We start from the raw sequence: 19,182 nt of genomic DNA on the forward strand, positions 1-19,182 counted from the left end.
AAATCAAGAATGCTTGCTTATGAAAAGCAATGACTACTTTTGCACTTGTGGCTGGGATTTCTGCTCACAAACACACCTGTTAAATGCTTTGCTTGGACTATCATGCTGCTGGGTCCTGGCTGCCGGCAGACTAATGCTCCTATTTTCCTGAGCCCATTCAATGTGAAACAGAGTTACAGCACAGTTCTCAATTGTTCCAGTAACTGCTGATGCAGTGGTATCCTTGCTGCGTTTGCTGGCTCACTGTGCAACTTTTTATGATCCAGATCTACGCACAAATCCTGCTTCAGACAGATTTTTTCCATGCAATTCAAATGGGAGGCAGCACCCACGTTCACCCTCCCCCTGCACTGAGCACTGACAGGTTTGGGATCCACCTTGTTTCTTGTAAGCCTAGTGAACACTAGGGCTGCTCTAATGAGGCATTCTTTGCTCAAGGATGGGAAAAAATTAAAAAAAAAAAAAACAAACCAAAAAATAAACAAACAACAACAACAAAAAATTAGTAAGCTCAGTCCATCAGATAAAAAGCAGCCACTACCCTCGTTCCTCAAGTAAGCCAGATGCCTACTGGCATTCCCTGGATGTCAGGGAATGGATCAGCTCCCTTCAGCAAAAGCCCATTTTTGTTCCGTGTCTTCCAACTTCCTTCCCAGGAACTTCCTTCCTTCCCACAACTAACTCCCAGCCTGGGCCCCAGGATCTTGTCCTTTAGCAGAAAGCCACGTTCATGTGCTGCCTATTCCCAAAACCAGCCCAAAGGTCCTCCCAAGTTCTTAAAGGGTTTGCTCTGTTACAGCATTTTGGCACAAAGGCCCCCATTTATTATTCCTGCTAAACTTTTATTCAGTTTAAGCTGTCACATTTGGGCAATGTGGCCTGGTGTGACACCGAGCACTCGGCATCCAGAGGAAGGCAACACCTCAGGTGATGCTGCTGGAGCAGCCAAAGCTCAGGAGGAGATCCATCACCAGCAATTTCATTCCTTTTTTATTTTTATGTTAACTTCTCACACTGGCTTTGCAGACAACTTCAGCTCAGAGCATAAAGTGAACACTCACCCGTATTCTAAAAATTATTAGTGACCTGTGTGGGACTCAGCTTTGTGGGCCTGCAAAAGGAGAAAAAATTGGGTGCCCACGTTTAGCTGTGTGAAATTTAGAGAACAGTTTAAATATATCAGCTTTTTGTTTGCAGTCCAAAGAGCAGATGGCGGTTTAAATAGTTTTAAAAGGTTTGTATGGGATGGAGCACAGACCCACAGGAATGTCTCTCACCCTTAAGACAGCACTGTGATGTAATTATTGGACATAATTAATTAGATGTAATTGTTTTCACTGTTTTTTCTTGATTTTTTTAAATTTTAAATTTGTCTGGGGACAGGAGCAAGGAAAAGTGTTGCCAGCTCTATGTTTCAAAGGCAACCTTTAAACCATTCCATCAGGTATTTCCACTCTGACAGTTTTTTTTTCTCTGCATGGGGAACAATTCCATAATCTACCTCTGTTACGGAGCTTTGGGAAGTCGCACGTGCGCTAATGCACCTTGCCAGCAACAAAACACTTTTTGTAAACCGCAAGAGTTCCTGACCAACTCCAGCTTTGCACTCTTCCACAAAACCACCCAAATTCTCACAAAAACTTGGGCAAGCGCAGCCGTGCAGCACGTTACACCCGGGTGCGACGGCGGGGCGGGCACTGGGGCGTTTCGGGGCTGTCCCGGTGTCCCGAGCTCGCAGCTCGGCCAGCGGTGAGCACAGCTGGAGCCGCGCTCCCAGGGACACACGGCGGCGTTCCCGGCAGCGCCGGCGCTCCGCACGGAACACCGAGGCCCCTCCGGAGCACACGGAGCGGAAGATAAAGCAGCGGACAAAGCCCGGCCCGCGCTGAGGCTCTTCATCGGCACAGCCCGGTCCGCGCCAAGGCGGGCGCGCGGCGGGACCCCCGGGGCCCAAAGAGGCGATGATAAAGGCGATGATAACGGCGATAAAGGCGACAGGGGACACCGGAGCCACACGAGCCACCGGCACCCGCGCCCCGACCCCCTCCCCGCGCCATGACGTCACACACAACCCCCCCCCTCACCGCGCCATGACGTCACCGCGCCCCGCGCCTGCGCGAGCCCCCCCACCCCTCCCTCCGTTCGCCTCGCGCCTCCCCGGACCCCTCGAGCGGGCGGCTTGGGGGCGTGGCTCCCCCTCCGCGCGCGCCTGCGCGCGCGCCCCCGGCGGCGCCCGCCCCCCGTGACGGGGTTTGCGTGACGGCGGCGGCACCGGGAGCACGCGCGCGCGCCCGCCCGCCCTTCGGTGCCGCGAGCGCCTATCGCGAGCGCCTGTCGCGACCGCCGCCTCGCCGCCTCCTCGCGCCCGGGAGCGGAACCAGCGCCCGCGCCCCGGCTCCCCCCCGCCCTTCCCCCTCCCACTATTATCCTGCCTCCCGGCGCTCCCGCCCGCCCGCCCGGGAGCGCGCGCCCCGCTCCCGCGCGGCGAGGGAGTGACCCGGCGCTGCCGCCCGCCCCGATCCCCTCCATGGCTCCCGCGCCGCCCCGCTGAGCCGGAGCCGCCCGCCGGGAGCCGCGGCTGAGCGCGGGAGGGAGGGGGCGGGAGGGGGGTGGGAGGCGGGGGGTGCGACACGCGCGGGGAGCGGCGGCGGCCGCGGCAGGAGGCGGAGGAGGAGCGGCCGGAGCGGGGAGTCCCGGGCGGGCGGGCGGGCGGCGCCGGGAGCGGCCGGGATTTACCGTGGTGGCGGTGGGCGCTGAGCGGCGGGGGAGCCGGGCGTCCCCGGGGCCGCCGCCTCTCGGGCTGAGCCCCCCCGCCCGGACCATGGCCGACGACGACGTGCTGTTCGAGGACGTGTACGAGCTCTGCGAGGTGATCGGCAAGTGAGTGCGGCGGGGAGCGGGCAGGGCAGGGCTGGGCTGGGCGGGGGGAGCGCTGCCCCGCGCCCCCCGCCCGCACCGGGCACGGGGATGCTCCGCCCGGGACCCACCTGAGTCGCCGCCGGGTCCGGGTCCCCCCCGCGGCCGGTGCCCACCGTGCTCGTCACACGGCAGGCGGAAGGGGGAGAAGTGACCCCATGTTTCCTCAGCCACCATGATTAACCGGCTCGCCATCGCTCAGCCTGGCTGCAGCAAGCGGCAACCACTTCCCACCCCTTTTCTTCTCCTCCCCCCCCCCCGATATCCCATTCCTGGCACACCCATCAAGGATTGCCTCTTGGGGAAGGGAGAGGGAAGATAGCTCTCCGTAGATCCACCTATTCGCTGGGTGTCTGCATATTTGTGCGCCAGGTGTTGGGTTTTCCTCTTCTTTGCTGCATAATAACCAGCTTGGTAGTGGCGCTCGGGTAGTGCTCGGTTCTCGTCCAGATCCGTCACTCTGGTTCGTGTGGAAATGGAGATGTACAAGGCAGGAGGAGTGCTTGGCCTTTTGAGTCTTATTATGCAACTGCTGTTAAACCGATGCTCGAGGCTTGTGTGAAACCTGGGAGTTGAGGCAGTGGCTGGCGTTCCCCAGCTGCTGTTTCGGGTTACCGCTGCTGGCTGAAAATGACAATTCGAGTCACCAAGAATACGCAGAGACTCCCCCAAATCAGATGGTGATAAAGAATTAAGCCTGAACCCCATTCTCTCCTGCCCCCATATTTCCGTGGCTGCTCAGTTTTGAAATCCATTCTTTATTTCTTCATCGTCTTTCTTGTATTTTCTGTAGTTGTGTCTGTGTTGCAAAAAGGACAGGAAAGATACAGTGATACTGAGGCTGCCTAATTTTCTGTGTGTCTGATTCCAATGCTGAGGTTGCTCTGCAAGCCTTAGTAGTGACCCTGTTCAGTGTGCTTGGAGTTTTTTTTTCGTGACAATGGATTTTATGAGAATATTTGACCATGTTTTGGTTATAAACAAAGAATGTTTCCTGCATGTATTCTCTTGCCCGCTCTCCACCCTGATGCTTTTCAGTGTATATGGAGTGCTGTCTGCTTTCAAAGCCAGGGCTAAAAATATTCCAGAATTAATCTTTTCTCGGGATTATACTGAAATGCTGGTCTTGGACATAGCAGGTGGCTTTGTTGTCAGCAGAAGTTTCAGCACTCAGTTGTGTCGTTTCACAAGACACTACCACCTTGCTCCTAACACAACTTTTAAAAATACTAAGCTCCGAGGGCCTTGTTTGCCATCATAAATGGTATATGATTGCTTTAACTTGATGCTGTTGAGGATCTTCTGTAGGAGCAGAACTCCTGTTGTTAAAGGCGTTTTGGATACGATTTTTGGCACGCTCCTTTCACAAGTGGTTTTATGCTAAGCACTGCAGTTCACACTCGGATTTATTCGTGCCCGATTGCCATTAGGAGGAAGGTGCAGTGCTTATGCATGACCGCACACCCTTTCAGAGGAGGGATGATCGATTCACAGCGGGCCAGATGTTTGCACATCTCCGCTGACTTTTCGTTCTGTGGCTGGAGAATTTCGAAGGGAGAGCTCAAAACCGGTGGATTAGGTGTTTGCCGCAGAAGTTCCACACGAGATTTAGGTAGTGTAGAGAGTGTTGTGATGTAACTAGATCTAACAGATAAATATTGAATCACAGCAGCGGGATGATGCCAGGAACACTGTAGCAAAACCAGGGTGTATCACTGAAAATAGCAGCAGTGGTGGTGTGAAGGGCTGATAGCTGGTTGTGATTACTCAGGTTTTTCCACGCAGATGTCAAGTTCATCCTCTAAAAATACCCAAACATTTAAAATACAGATAAGCAACTTTCATGTACAATTTATGAGTGGTATTCCTGTTTCTTTGCAATGCTACACAGGTAAATTCCAGGGGACCAGAGGTTCAGCATCTTTATTTAGCTTAAAGACTCGGGGTACCACCTTGCCCGTCCATAAGAAACTTCAGGAACGCTGCTGTAAATCTGCTTTGAATTGCTGCATATGCATCTGACCAAACATCTTTCAGTGAAACATACAGTAAATGTCTGCACGTCCCTGGGATTTGTTATTGATTGATGCAGTGATTTAGTTCTTGCAGCTAGCACATCTGGCTCTCATTTGCATTTCGGACACATGAAATACTAAAATGTGTAATTTATCTTTCCTAAATAGGTAGTTACCACTGTTACTAAGTGTAGTAAAAGGTATTTTCATAAAGAGTGTGGGAAAAAGGTCTCTGCCTGTAAAATGTGTTGAGTGTTTAGGCAAAGTTCTCATACAATTTACTAGAGAAATCAGGAGATACTTTCTTGGCTGACAGTAGACAGTCCAATTTGTTGAGGCATATTCTGATCTTTAGGATAAGCTTTAAACACTTCTAAATACAATAAACTGATAAGACTGACTTTGAGTAAATGCAGCAATAATAGCTTTTGGTGAGGAACAATTACAGGGTAATAGTATATGAATGAATTGATGGGAATGACAATGATAAACTGTTTATTGTGTGACATTTAGTGTGTTTAAGTTCTGCAAGCATGCATTTTTCATTTTTAAGGGGTGTGGGTGGAAAGAAAGGCCAGGAGGGATAGAGAGAAATTCTAGTTCATGTTTTTATTAGAAAAAAAATGTTAGGGGAAATTTTATTTTGCATATATTTCCAGTATACCTTTCCATTGCTGAAAGCTATATGAAAATACAAATTGGAATAACAATCCAAATTTCTCACTGAACTTTTTAAAGTGGCATTTATGACACTAACATTAGTCATGTATTTTTACTTAACCAGACTTGTTATGTTTGAGGTCACAGTCTCTTCAACTTGGCTGACACAAACATTCTTCAGAAAGAAGTAAATTGGGGGTTTCTTTATTAGCTTTCAAAAATGTGTTAACATATCTCAGTGATGAAAAATACAAGTGTGCCATTTTTTTCTAATGTGCTTCCAGCTGACTTTGAAGAGATTGTCCCTGTGTGTTGGTTGAGAAGTACACAGTCTAAAATCTTTAAAGCTGTTATGGATCAGACCATGTGTTTGATTGACAGCTCACGGACAGTAGTGCTAAGTGTACTTCTTTATTTTTTATTAGAATTTCTATTCAAAATGCTTTGAGTAGTTTGTAAAACGTAGTAGGTGTAAAATTGAAACTTGTTGGCTACTCCTCCAAGGTGCAGACTGTTCTATCGTAGGAGCTCCACATACACGTGGCAGGAGTTTTCTTTATGCCAGAGAGAGAATGCCTGTCTTCAGTAGGTGTTGAATCTAGAAGAGTGAGGCAAGGTTTTTATGATAGAGCCTTGTTCTGCAAGGACTTTATTTTAAATTACCTGGTTTTGCGTTTCTGTAGCTCTTAAGATCCATATCAGTTTATGTTAGCATTAGAGGAGAACCATAAAGATTGTCTGACCTTTCTAACAGTAGGACTTACTTTAAATTTCTCCAAATGTTTAAGTTGTAAATACAATGGGATAAAGATGACAGTCACTTATTTGTATTTAAAAGAGCTTTGGTCACAATTGAAGTCATTAATCCTGGGGTGCCTTTGGAAGAGCATGGCTGGCAGCTGGAAGGAGGGGATCCTGTCCCTCTGCTGAGCCCTGTGAGGATCACCTGGAGTGCTGTGTCCAGCTCTGGGCTCCTCAGGACAGGACAGACATGGAGCTCCTGGAGCAGATCCAGGGGAGAGTGACAAAGGTGATGGAGGGACTGGAGCATCTCACTGAGCACAGGCTGAGGGAGCTGGGCCTGTCCAGCCTCGAGAAGAGAGGGCAGAGAGGGGCCCCCATCCCTGTGTGTCAGTGCCTGCAGGGAGGGGCAGGGATGGACCCGGCTCTGCTCCGTGGGCAGTGGGACAGGAGGAACAGACAGATTGATGCACACAAGTTCCACCTCAACATGAAGAATTCCTTCACTGTGCAGTGACCGAGCACTGGATCTGATTGTCCAGAGAAGGCATGTAGTCTCCCTCACTGGATCTATTCCAGAACCATCTGGACACAATCCTGTGCCGTGTGCTGTGGGATGACCCTGCTTGAGCAGGGAGGTGGGACCAGATGACCCATGGTGGTCCCTTCCAGCCTGATCCATTCTGTGGTATTAAAAGTGACTTAAACTCTACATTTTTGTAATTTGTTTCTTCTGTTTGTGGTCTGTATGTGCCATCACTGTGTATGCAGTAGTGCAGTTGTTGGTATTTCCAGTACCCAAGGATACCATGATGTTTGGTGCTAATGGTGTCAGAGCTTCCAGGACATTCTCTGCAATCTTGGTTAAGGCTAATCCTCTTCTGCACTGCATGTGTGAGGATTTTAGTTTGTTTTCATCCCTCTTTGCTCTGTGATGGGATGAATCTCTCTGCTTGGGCTCTTCCATCTAGTAAAGAGTAGTTAAAGGGCAAGAACCAGCAGGCATTGCTCCCTTCTCCTTCCAGACTGCCAACACTGCTGGAATACCACACATGTGAGCTGAGGATGCAGAGTCATGGGACAGGGCTTATCTGTTTGGTTGATTTTTTTTTTTCATTAAAATTTGAAGGCTTCTAGCCCACTGAAGTCAGACAAGGGGTGGTGGTTGCAATTCCAGCCTAAGCTCTTACCTGGAGTTGGAGGTGCTTTAGATTTATGCCTCAGTCTGGGAGTGTTCAGGAAAAGGATGACAAAGCTTGCGGATTCCTTGTCCAAGAAATACCTAAAACTTTTAATAATTGTAATTATTGTGGTAACAAAACTATTTGATGGTTTCAGTGGTATTGTTTTTCATTATTGCCTCCATTTTCACTGACGGGAATTAGAATGCTGTTGACTCTCAAACATACTTTTACTTTAGTACACTGTTAAGATTGTGCATTTCCTGTAAAACCAGTGCAAATAACTGATGGGTGTAATTAATGACAAATCAAATGGAAATGTGAAACAACTGTAGTATGAACTCACTGTTTGTAAAGGGGGGAAGGGAAGGGAACTTCTTTGGGGTATGGCAACTGATTTGTCTAGTTTGGCTTTTGAGTTTTTTAGTGCTGTTTGAAACTCTCTGCTAATAAAACATTCTTGGCTGTTGTCTCTGTTACAGTATGTAAGAGAGTATAATAAATAGTTGATATAAGCATGAGGTCATAATGTGCATTTCTTCAGGAAAATAGTGGTTGATTATTTGTAAGTATAATTGCTAGAGTACATCCTTAGCTAAGTTATTCTGCTATGGATTTTAGCTGTAGCAGTGACCCGTTTCTGCCTACTTAAGAGAAGCAGCTGAACACAGAATAGAATGAACAAACCTGGTTGCAGAGTACAACATTTCAATCACTGCTCTCTATTTGTACAGCTTTTTCTAATATTGATAACCAGGAGCACTCTTGTGTACCTCCTTCTGGAGGAAGAATTCCTTCATGGAAAGGGTTGCTAAGCATTGGAATGAGCTCCCAGGGGGGATGGAGAAGTCACCATCCCCGGAGCTGTTCATGAGATGACTGGATGTGGCACTCAGTGCCATCCATGGCTGAGTTGAAGGGTGGTGATCCGTCAGAGGTTGATGATCTTGGGGGTGTTTTTCCAACATAAATGTTTCTGTGATTCTTGTGATGTGAACAAGAGAGCTGTAGTGATTGGGAAATTGAGGATTGCTTCAGAGGGGAGTTTGGAGGAACTTTATCTGGGAAAATACAAGGTGAGAAAGATTGTTCAGGGGCTTTGCAAATATGTTTGTGTTTAAACACCCAAGAGAAGGAAGCCTCGAAAATGAGCAAATCTGAGCAGACTAGTCCTGTGTGATTTCAGCCTGAAAGTTTGAAGATTTTAGACCAACTCACTACTGAGATTCTGGATCAGATGTCTGTGAGAAGTTGTGGGATGGAAAAAGTGACCTTGACTTGAAGATTTGCTAAGTTGGGAGTTTGATCTTTTTATTAAAATAGTATGAAGCATCAGAAAAATGGGGGCCAGGCTCCAGGACCCAAGTTATTCTTGATTCAATCTTCTGAATTTCAATTCAAACATAGTACTTAAGATAAAATACTCCAGGATAAAGAAATATTAGGGGAAGAAGAGAGACACATTTTATGTCAACAGCCACTCACCTACTTAGCCCTCTGTCTGATACACTGTGCTTTTTTACAATCTTTTATACAGATGTCACTACTATGAAAGGTAATCAAGCATTATTAACCTCAGTATGATGTTTCCAAAGATCACTTCTCAGAAACTTGTAGTCATATTAAATGTGTCATCTAAAGAATGATGACTCCAGAAATGAGTGGTTGTTATAAGTAGATATTTCACGCCGAATTGTGGAGTTGATAAAAATAACTCATGAATGGAGTACTTTTTTTTTAATATGCAGCATGACTATCAGCATGGCCAGAACTATCATCCCTACCTGTTAAAAAAAAATTAGACTTACTTTTTAAGATAGTGTTGTAATCAGCTATTCCCACCAAAAGAACCCCAAAAAACTTTTATTTTTCTTTGCCTACATCAGATAAGTGTGTAAGAGGATACCTTGATAAGGCATCTAAAGCATGGGAAATGAGTGCCTTGAGTTCAGCATGGCTGTAAACTGAACTGTGTTTTGTGTGCCAAGGTAGTACCTTCTCTTCATAAACTTGTGCTGCATTCAGAATGGGTTGCAGTGTTCCTTGGGAGGTGTCTGTTGGTGCGAGGAATGCTGTCCTTGTTGGAAACAGCAGTGCACAGCAAAACTGTGGCATTTCAGTTAACTTTGTGTTACTGGGTATTTAAGCTCCCTTTTACCAGTTTCTTTTTTTTCAAGGTGAAAACAGTGAAGTAAGGTTTGAATAAATTTTGGAGCTTGACCATAAAAGACCTTCACATTGTAGCAAAGGTTTATTTTTTTCACTTCAGTTTGTATGAGAAGCAAAGTCTTTCCAGAGATATTATTAAAAACTTCTACAGGATAAATTTAGGATTAAAAGGAATATTGCCTAATGGATCTTCACAGGACAGAATTTAATGTACCTTTGTTGACAAATGCCTTGCTCTTTTACTTTCATCACTTTTTTTTTCTAGACTAGAATAAGAAGAGGTAGCCAGCAAGTTAGTCCATACCTTCTTTGGAAGAAGATATGGACCACTTTGTTGCAGTGTTTGAGGTGCAGTGGGGCTGTGCTTTCCTTCCAGGCTTAGGATTTGTCAGAATTCTTGTGTTGCGAGTATTTTGCCAGTTTCTGTATTGACTTAACTTTTTCAGAAGTCAGTAGTTAGAACATGTTTTCAGCACCTGAACACATTAATAGTTGATGCATAGTTCTTACAAACTCATAAAGTTCATTGTCGGTTTAAGAAATTCTGAATATTTGCCTTCCACCAGGGATTCTAAGTAGCATTTGGTTGAATAAATTTTCACTTGGCTCCTTCACCTGTTTCTTTGGCTACCCAGTGGGAGGTCACTGCTTGCAGCTACTCTGATTTCATTTTTCGCTAACATCTCCATTTTCTTTTCTGGATTATGTGGACATAAGCAGTTATTCGTAGCGTTTAATATTGAGTAAATTTCCTAGGATATGTGAACTAAGAAAGTTGTACTAAACTTTCCTCTGAACAATTTTTTTAGAAGTAAAAGCTGGGGTGTACAGGCATTTACAGAGGTTCAGAATGTGTTCTGTTCAGTTGTTTGGAAGCACTTTAAGGCAAGTTGCAAAACTAGTTTTATCTTATCAAAGTGTAAGTTCTGCTGCAGCTGAGATTAAGAAACCTTTAGAATTTCAAAGTGTGCCTTTCCTAGGAACACGTTACTCTAGGGTAACTCGTGACTTCATATAAATTCAGTTACCAGAGTTTGGAAGGTAGTTGGCTTTTGGGTATTTTTGATCCAGAGATCACTAGGAGTAAGGAAGGAAGTCTTAACTGTAGAGAGGTTGAGGCTTCTCAGGTACAGTCTTTAAGATATTCAGAACTTCATGAAATCTTTTTCTAGGTGTCTGGTTGTGTGGGTCTGTGAAGTAGACATAACACCACCAAAAGCAAAAGAAAAAAAACCCTAAAAAATATAAAGAACTTCTAAAAGAAAGTTCAGCTTGTCCTGACCATCTCAGAACTTAAGCATGCTCCTCTATCTTCTTTTTTCTCCCACTTTCTTTGGCTGTGTCCTTGATGTTCCAGCTTAGAGAAGGCAGCCAGAGGAGTGTGTTATTGCTTTACTTCCACACTGCTCCAGGGAAATCCTGATAATTCAAATGGAGCTGTCAGCTGCCCACTTTCTCCTTTTTTTTTTTTTTGGCTCCAGATGTTGCTCCTGATAGTGAACAGAGGGGAACAGTTCTGAACCGTGGGAAAGCACTCATTTACACTCAATTAGAGGGATCAATACACCTGTAAGTGGAAGGGATGGTGAAGAAGCAAGTGAGGTAATCTTATCTCCCTTCTTCAAACCACTCCTCCACCCCCCTCCTTCTGGTTAGGAGGAGATGATAGAGGAGGTGGGAGTGAGGGTGGCCTGTGAAGATGACAAACAATTTAGGGAATTATGTATTAAGTGATAGGATCTTTTCTATATGAATAGTGATCCAAACTAGTAATTTTTCCTAGAAAAGAGCTTTGTGGAGCTCTTTATGTTTGCCAGGGTTGAACTTGAATGCAGCAGCAGCAGATAGGCTGTGTTTGGATGTGTTTAGAGAAGAGACCTGTCTGCTCAGCACTGGTCTGGCTGCATGCAGAGCAGGAACCAGGGTGGGAATTGAGGTGAAATCCTGCACCTTTGTGATCCTACAGCCTCAGCAAGTGTATCATAATCCATGGAGGAGAGCTGTGACAAGTTGTAGCTGTGCTGCAGGTTGTGTACACATGGCAGTGGTACCCTTTGTGCTCTTTGTGCCCTGTGTGAGGAGTGTGTGAGCACATCTTGGCGGCAGGAGCTGAATGAGGTTTGCTGCTGCTGGAAGAAGGAGGCGTTGCTCTCGGAGATCTTGCTCTCTTTATGTGCCCTGAGTGATGCCCCCTTCCCATTGCCAGCTCCCATGTTCACCTGGTCTGTGTGAGCCAGGTGCACTACAGAAATGCTCACTTGCTGAGTGGTTTTTCTGCTGGTTTCACTGGCTTAACCAGACCTACATGCAGTCAGGGCCATCTCAATTTGGAAGACTTAGGGATGGAGAGAGATAAAGGGTGCAGGCACCTCTCCCCTCTTCTCACCTTTGGCAACAGTGAATTACTATGACCATATCATAAAATGCTCTGTTAGTTTTTTGGGGTTTTTTTTTAAGTATGTTTGGCCTTTTGTGTATAATCAGGAAGTTAGCTTCCAAACCCTTTTCTGCAATAATCCAGACAATGGTAAGGAAAGGGCAAAGAAAAAAGGAAACGGATTACTTTTTTGAGGGGAAAGGAAACGTTCCAAATTAACATGCAATTATTAACACACACACACCAAAAAAACCCACTTGTTTTTATTGTCTTAATTTGTTTTTTCCTTCTTCCTATACACATATTCCTATTCCCTGTAATTAAAACCAATTACTAACTTTACATCAGGACCTCTCTTCATTCAGGATTTTAATTGGTGACACAGCCAGTTAAAATTAGGAAGGCAACTGAGTCTGGGATTTTTATTTGTTGAATATTTGAATTAATTCTTTGAAGCATATTAGCTTCAGACATGGTTAGATGTTCTTCAAATGTGCATGTGCCTTGTTGGGTCCTTCAGAACTTAAAATGTTCACAGTTGAGTGTACTCTGAACAGCAGGCATGCTTTGATGTTTGGGTAATTCTAATCTTTATAGAAACTAAATCTCTTACTTCTGGTTCTGGTGTGATTGTGTGTAAAGCTCTGATAGCTTATTTAGGAATGTTGAAGAAATTCAAAACCAAAGTTTTCCCAAGCCACCTATTTTCAGATTTTGTTTTGCTCTAAATGCAAATGTAAAATGTATTGCATTGACTTCTGTCTTTCTGTCTATTTGGTTTTTGGGTTTTTTTTTTTTTGTTTGGATTTTTGGTCTTTTTAGGAAAAGTTCTGTGTTAGTGCATCTAGATTGAGTTTAGATTGAAAAGTACCAATTTCCATTTACAGAAAACTGTTTACCTTTCTACAGCCCCCAGACTAGAAGTAGCCTCTTTCTTAGTGTGTTTCTGCAAATATCTTCATTTCAGACCTTCAGCGCTACAGACATGAGAGGAACAAAAGGGACTTTCAAAACTGAAGGTCAGACTGAACTGTTTTGCTCAGTTAGAGCTATTAGATTAAGATTATTTTTCCTACTTTTTCCTTTCTGGAAAAAGTAGTTATCTGTTGGCCGAGTTTCTCGGATGTTCAGCCCTTAAGGTTCAATTATCTTTAAAAGCATAAAGTAAACAGGGTGCTTAAAATATCAGAAGTTCTTTCCCTAATCTTAGATCTCAAGTGTGTCAATTTTTTTATCAGCTGCAGGCACTTGTAATTGTAAAGCATTCAAAACTTCATAGCTGCCATTGAGATACACTTTGAGGATACTTCCTCAGCTCTTGCAGATGAATCTTCTTACTTGAATTCTTGGTTTGAAGTTTTCAAAAGTTGAAGTTGTCTGTTTGCTGTGTTGATAAGAGGTATTTTCAAATAGATTGCTGACTGTAGAGTTGGTTTGTGTTGTGTGTTTGAAATACTTAAAATTTGCTCAGAACAGGGACTGGGAATCAGATTTTTGCTTTGTGAAAATGATCACCGTGGATGCTTCATTTCCCTTCTTAGTGGATCTGGTGATTTTTAAACAATTCCATAAATTATCAGCTGGGACTGTTAAGAATACCTTTGATTCTTTTATATTCTAGCCTGGTGAGTGCTTTCACAGGCAGTGTGTGCTGGGGAAGGATTTTAATTGGAATGTCCTGATTTTGGGAGGATTGCTCCAAGCACTGATGATGCAGTGGCCATGGACTGACAGGTTCTGAGAACATGTCCCAGGTAGTAGCAAGGCAAAATCCACAGCACAACTGTTGGTTTGGGTATTTTCCATGCTGGAGAGCTACAATGTCTCTTAAGATGGTGCATTTCAATATCCAGGATCCTTTAGGTGTTGTGTTAAATAGCAAACTCAGAAGTATAATCTGAAATTACTCTCAGGGATGGAGTTAAGCAGAAAGGTGAGGTCACTCTGTGAGAGTTCTGTGATTCTTTCCCTGAATGTTCATTGTATTTCACAATGGAACTTAGTTTCTCATATTGCTAATGTATTTTTTAAAAAATTAAAGTGTTCCAGAAAACTAATTTGGAAAATTCTCTTCTCAAAACCCAGGCTATATCCAGCTTCTCAGTATTTGTTAAAGTTGCAAAGACAAGGAAGAGTGTAAGAATAGTACCTACCTGAAATGTGGTTTCAGATGTATGGCTGGAACATTCAGAAATCAGCAGTGACTTGTGAGAATATTGATGCATGTTAGAATTTAAACATGTGATCTTGCTGAAAACTGCTTTAAAATTATTTTTCTCATATATGCTAAAAATTGATCTGTGAAGTTTTTGCATTCAAAAATAAAGCCTTGCAATGGTTTGTAGCTGTTCTTACTGATAGTTTTTTTTTGTCACTGTTTGAAAAAAGAAAAAAATAAGCAACTTGTGATGTTTACCATTTGGACAAAGCTGTAAGAATTGCTCAGAACTTTCCTTTTCATTTAACTTTTCCTTTTACACTCAGATGCTAGCTTGAGACTTTGCTGCCATCTCTAGTTTCTTGATGAAATTTATCTTGAGCTTCTATTTGGTCCTGCATTTTCATCTGTACTCTTAAAAAGACAGATTTTGGCTGGATTTCATGACTGCTGTTTGAAGAATTTGTTTTGTAAAGCTTTTATCAGTGAGGAAAATAGCTGTCGCCTGTGGTTTTTTCCCATGAGAATACATTAGGGAGGTTTTCTAAGGAGAAGTATCTTGTATTCTTAACATCTTGTATTCTTCTTTGTTTCACCTTCAGATACAGCTGTAATTAATAAGCAGACTTCCTGCATTTTTTGCTCTCATTTTGGCTGTTAAAATTTGTAAGTCAGGCTCCTCTTACAGTGATAAAGACATTATATTCTGTTGGTTAGTTATTGAATATAGAATATTGAACATAATTTTGGGTTTTGCTGGTCTCTTCAATACCAGCATTTTACTTCCAGTTTGAGTGTCAATACACCTGAATGGTTTTTAAGTGTTTCTTTGCCAGTTTTCATTCTTTTAGCATTTTTTTTGTAATGTGACACTCCTCAGTATCCCTGCCAAAGCTTCATTCTGGATTTTTTTCCCTGCTTTGCCTCATATTTCTTTTCCTATCAATGACAACTTTTCCTAACAATTTGTATATGAAGTTTCACATGGTGTATTCTGGCTTAGACCGAGCTCTCCTTCAGTTTTCTTCAGACTCACTGGGCTCCCAGCAGACTGTGGGATTGCTGTCAGTCAGAATTGTGCTCCCATGGAAACTGCCTTGCTGCAAAACCAAACTGCAGTTTCAGTGGCTGAAACCTGAGCTAACAAAAGGCTTCTCAGAGTTACGAGAACCTTTGAAGAAGTGTCATCATTTTACAGGTTTATCTTTGAATCTGCAGCCATCTGTAGTGTTGGGACCTGTGTTTGTTTTCTGTAGAGGGAGTGGTACAGGGTAACCTGTTCTGTTACTGTCTCAAAGTCCTGATGACAGTTCAGGTATTTAATGTGATTTTTAATTTCTTTTTTTATTGGGTTGGGTTTTTTTCCCCTTGTAGTACCTGTAAAAACTGTAGAGGAAAGTGCTTTTCTTTTCACAGGTTGACTTTGCCTCTGGAGTGTGGAAAAAATAAAGTTGTGTGGCTTCACTGCTTCTGCCTAGAATTAAAGGAAGAGTGGTGGTTCTCTGCAGTGGAATTGTGTTCCTGGGAGCATGTGTGGAAGAAGGAAGTTTATCTGATCTCTTCTCACCATGGGGAAATACGATCTTGGCCTACTTGTCTTAGCAACCATTCTTCTCTGGGAAGAGAAGTTTCTGGGAAAATAAGAATTTTTCAGCAACAGCATTTATAAAACAAGTGTTTTATACCCAATAAGTACAAACCTGCTCCACTCTTTCGTGTATACTCTAACTAGCAGAAAGTGCTTTTTGTATTTTTCACATTTTCTAATTTATCTCATCCCTGTGGTTTTGCAGGGAGTGGGGGATAGTCCTCAAAAATCATTAAAAAATGCTACTTTTCTTTTTTTTCCCTTGCTGCTTTCTTTAGGCTGATGCTGTCTTACAGGATAACTCCTGAAATCTCAGGAGAACTCACATACCTATTGCTCAAGTTAAAGGACTTCCAGAAATACAAATCTCCAAGAGAAAGGAGAAAGTTGTATCTCCAAAGTCTGCAGCATGTCTTGTGCAGGAGTTCATGTTTTGTGGAAAATGTTACACCAATAAACTAATTTGAAGGGGTGTGTGATCCTGTCCTGTTACTACGTCAGAGCTGATACCAACACTGTATGTTGGGCTGGGTTTTTTTTTTTAATTTATCCACATGTAAATGGGCTGGTAAAATGCTTAATTTTTTGCCCATTCTCCTTCACTTCTAATTAATATTACCTTCTATCCTATCAGCTTAAATGCTTTTTGGAAATGTGTTGTTTATAAAGATTCAGGAAATATGCTGCTCTTTAATGATGTGCGAAAATCTTTAATCAGCATTCCTTCAAGCAGCTCAAATCACAGAGGTGTGCTAAGTCCAAAATCACATTTGACTGAGTGCTAGTTAAATATTTCACTTGTTTCCAGTTAAGACCTTACAAAATGTGCAAAACCCCAATTTTTTGTCTGCTTTAATGGATGGGAGCTGAGTTGTTACAGCCAGAATCAGGAGCACATTGTTGATCCTGGCATAGTTGCTGCATGCAGTAGGAGTGAGAAATAGTGTGGATCTGATGTGAAAGCATCCTCTATTTTTGTGGTTGTTGTTTTGTTCCCTAAGTAGTTCCAGATGTTTTTACAGTCCTCCCTAGTCCTGTATCTCAGAAGAGCACATTTTATGTTACTCCTCCTTTTTAACAGGTACATTGTTCAATATTAGTGAACTAGTAATCAGCAAGGTAAATATGATAGTATGGTTTGGAATGATCCAGTGTCCAAAATTCTCAGTCTGTTTATGAATGTTTGGTGGTATTCAGTGTGGATTGAAAAAAGGGTTGTGTTCAGCTTCTCAGTATTATGTTGAAGGTGAGTTGCTAATTAAAATTTATAGCATATGCTCTTTTACCAGTTAAAGTGGTTTCTTGATTTACGTTCTTGAGAAAATGTGTCTAGTAGTAGAGATTAACTATAGTCAGATAGTTGTCATAAAGCCAGTTTATTTAAATTTTAGTCCATGTTAGTTTATGTGAACAGTTGGTAATATTTATGCAGTGTATGAAAATCCTACAGCTTTCTATAGGCAATTCTGTAAAATGGGAATTATCTCCTTGTGAGGATGTTGACAGCAAGTAGTAGAAAATAGTCACAATATTAATATCAGGCTCAAGTTTATCTTTGTCTTGTCCAGAAAGGAGTTTCTGTGTAAGTGTTCATTTTCAAAGTGTTTTATGTAGTAAAATATATACAATGAAGTTCCTAAAAAACCCCAGAAAATCTTACCAAGCAGTGTTCCTTGAGATGTGTCTCTCCCCCTTTTTGTTATTTATGTTCATGTTGTTGCAGTTTTGGGTGGCTAAACTAGACTGATTAAAAAAATCAGGATTAAAAAGTGTCTTTCTCCCCTCACCCCGTTCATAAGTGTCCCACTCAATCATTCTCTTCAGGAACTTCGGCCAGTTTTCCAACTACAGTGCAATTACTCTTAAAACTTTAATCTTCACCTGGATAGGAATTGGGGAGCAGTGGAAGCCATGAAAACAGTTAAACCAGGAAACCAGTTTATCAGAAAGAAGATTACATGTCTGTATCTTCGTAAGGAAAATACAGACTATACTTTTTTTTTTTTTTAATCTCCCAGACAAATATTTTCTGCTTCTCAGTGGATTGATTACATGTGGTTGTCATGTGCTGAAAAACATTAGTGGGAGTAGGGACCTTTCAGTGATGTTGCCTTAATGGTACTTGGAATCTAGTTTGTCACAGAGGTAACCCTCTGTGTTATCACATAGATAACACAATTATATATCTACTCCTTGAATGTCACATGTAGAAATTCATTTGTTGAGAACCAGACCAGCATCTTTCTTGAATGATCCAAAGGAAAAAAAAAATGTGGAGGGGGATCAGGAGGTCATTATCAATTTTGAATATACGTATTTTTTATTAAGGGGTTTTAGTTTGGCATAGTATTCTTCCGGTTTGTATTTGAAGTCACATTTGGACTAAACACTTGATAATAAAGGAGTTGTTTTAAAGCTTTGTTTAGGCAGATGCCTGCAGAAAGGACAAGACTGTAAAGATGGAATTTTCTAGCCATGTGAAGGGAGTCCTTTCTCCTTAAGAGATGAAATGAGCAAGCAGTTGGAAATAATCAATTTTGTAAGTAAGGCTCAACCCAAGTGCTGCTGCCCTGGACATACAACTGAACTGGGACATCTGTGAACTATCTAAAATGATTTCTAGACACCTTACAGCACTCTTTCATGGATTGTTTTCATTCTGGTTTTGGCCATATGATCTGGTTTTGGCTATAGAATTTGGTGTTGAGTAAGATTTCCATGATGAGTTGTGGGGTGGGAATCACCCTCTTGGCATTCAGAAAGAACAGATCTATGGTATACAGGAGATTGAATTTATTTTGCATTGCAAGTCTGCACCCAGAGGGGAGGGCAGAAGCAACATCTGAATCTCAAGAGGTGTGCCGTATTGCTTTAGTCTTTCCAGTTGAACTTTAACCTAAAAATGGGGAAGAGGGCTTTGATTATTCAGTCTGTAGAATGTGTTTGCATTGAGAATCAGGAATGGGATCTCCATTAGTAGGGGTGGTTGAGGTGGCAGCTCTTGACCTACTCAGCTGCTTCTCACTTGAATGTGGAGAGAAGAAGCAGATAATTGTGACCATCAGTCTTCTTGGTTCCTTCTAGCATGTCACTGGTCTTCAGATAGGAGTAAATCAGACTTGGTTTTTTGCAAGGTAGGATAGAATTGAAATGAATACTTGAACAAACTGATGAAAGAAAACCTTGCTAAGCTGCTTCAAGTCCTTATTTTAATTAGTACATTCAATTCTGAAATACGGCCTAAGCTTACCCAAGAGAGTTTTATAATAAGCTGATAAGTGTCTGTGTGGGCAAAACTGGGTTTGTTCATTTGCTTGTTTTTAAAGTATATGTATAGCATACTTTTCCATATATTGGGATAAAAAAACCTGAGTTTT

At 42.8% G+C, this 19,182-nt stretch overlaps 1 protein-coding gene across 10 annotated transcripts in view; it reads left to right on the forward strand.

Annotated features, from left to right (window-relative positions):
* Positions 1–2,615: 2,615 nt before the first annotated feature.
* CASK (calcium/calmodulin dependent serine protein kinase) overlaps positions 2,616–19,182 on the forward strand; it is a 188,565-nt gene continuing 171,998 nt past the window's right edge. For 6 of the 10 annotated variants that reach the window (XM_064407295.1, XM_064407298.1, XM_064407301.1 and 3 more), the window contains exon 1: positions 2,617–2,880. In XM_064407295.1, coding sequence (XP_064263365.1) covers positions 2,822–2,880 — 59 coding nt within the window. In that variant the 5' untranslated portion in view covers positions 2,617–2,821. Of the gene's footprint in view, positions 2,881–19,182 lie in introns of all 10 variants that reach the window. The other 4 variants (XM_064407296.1, XM_064407299.1, XM_064407302.1 and 1 more) reach the window with 1 other exon arrangement.

Source organism: Passer domesticus, chromosome 2 (assembly GCF_036417665.1).
Source record: "Passer domesticus isolate bPasDom1 chromosome 2, bPasDom1.hap1, whole genome shotgun sequence".
NCBI classification, from domain to species: Eukaryota; Metazoa; Chordata; class Aves; order Passeriformes; family Passeridae; genus Passer; species Passer domesticus.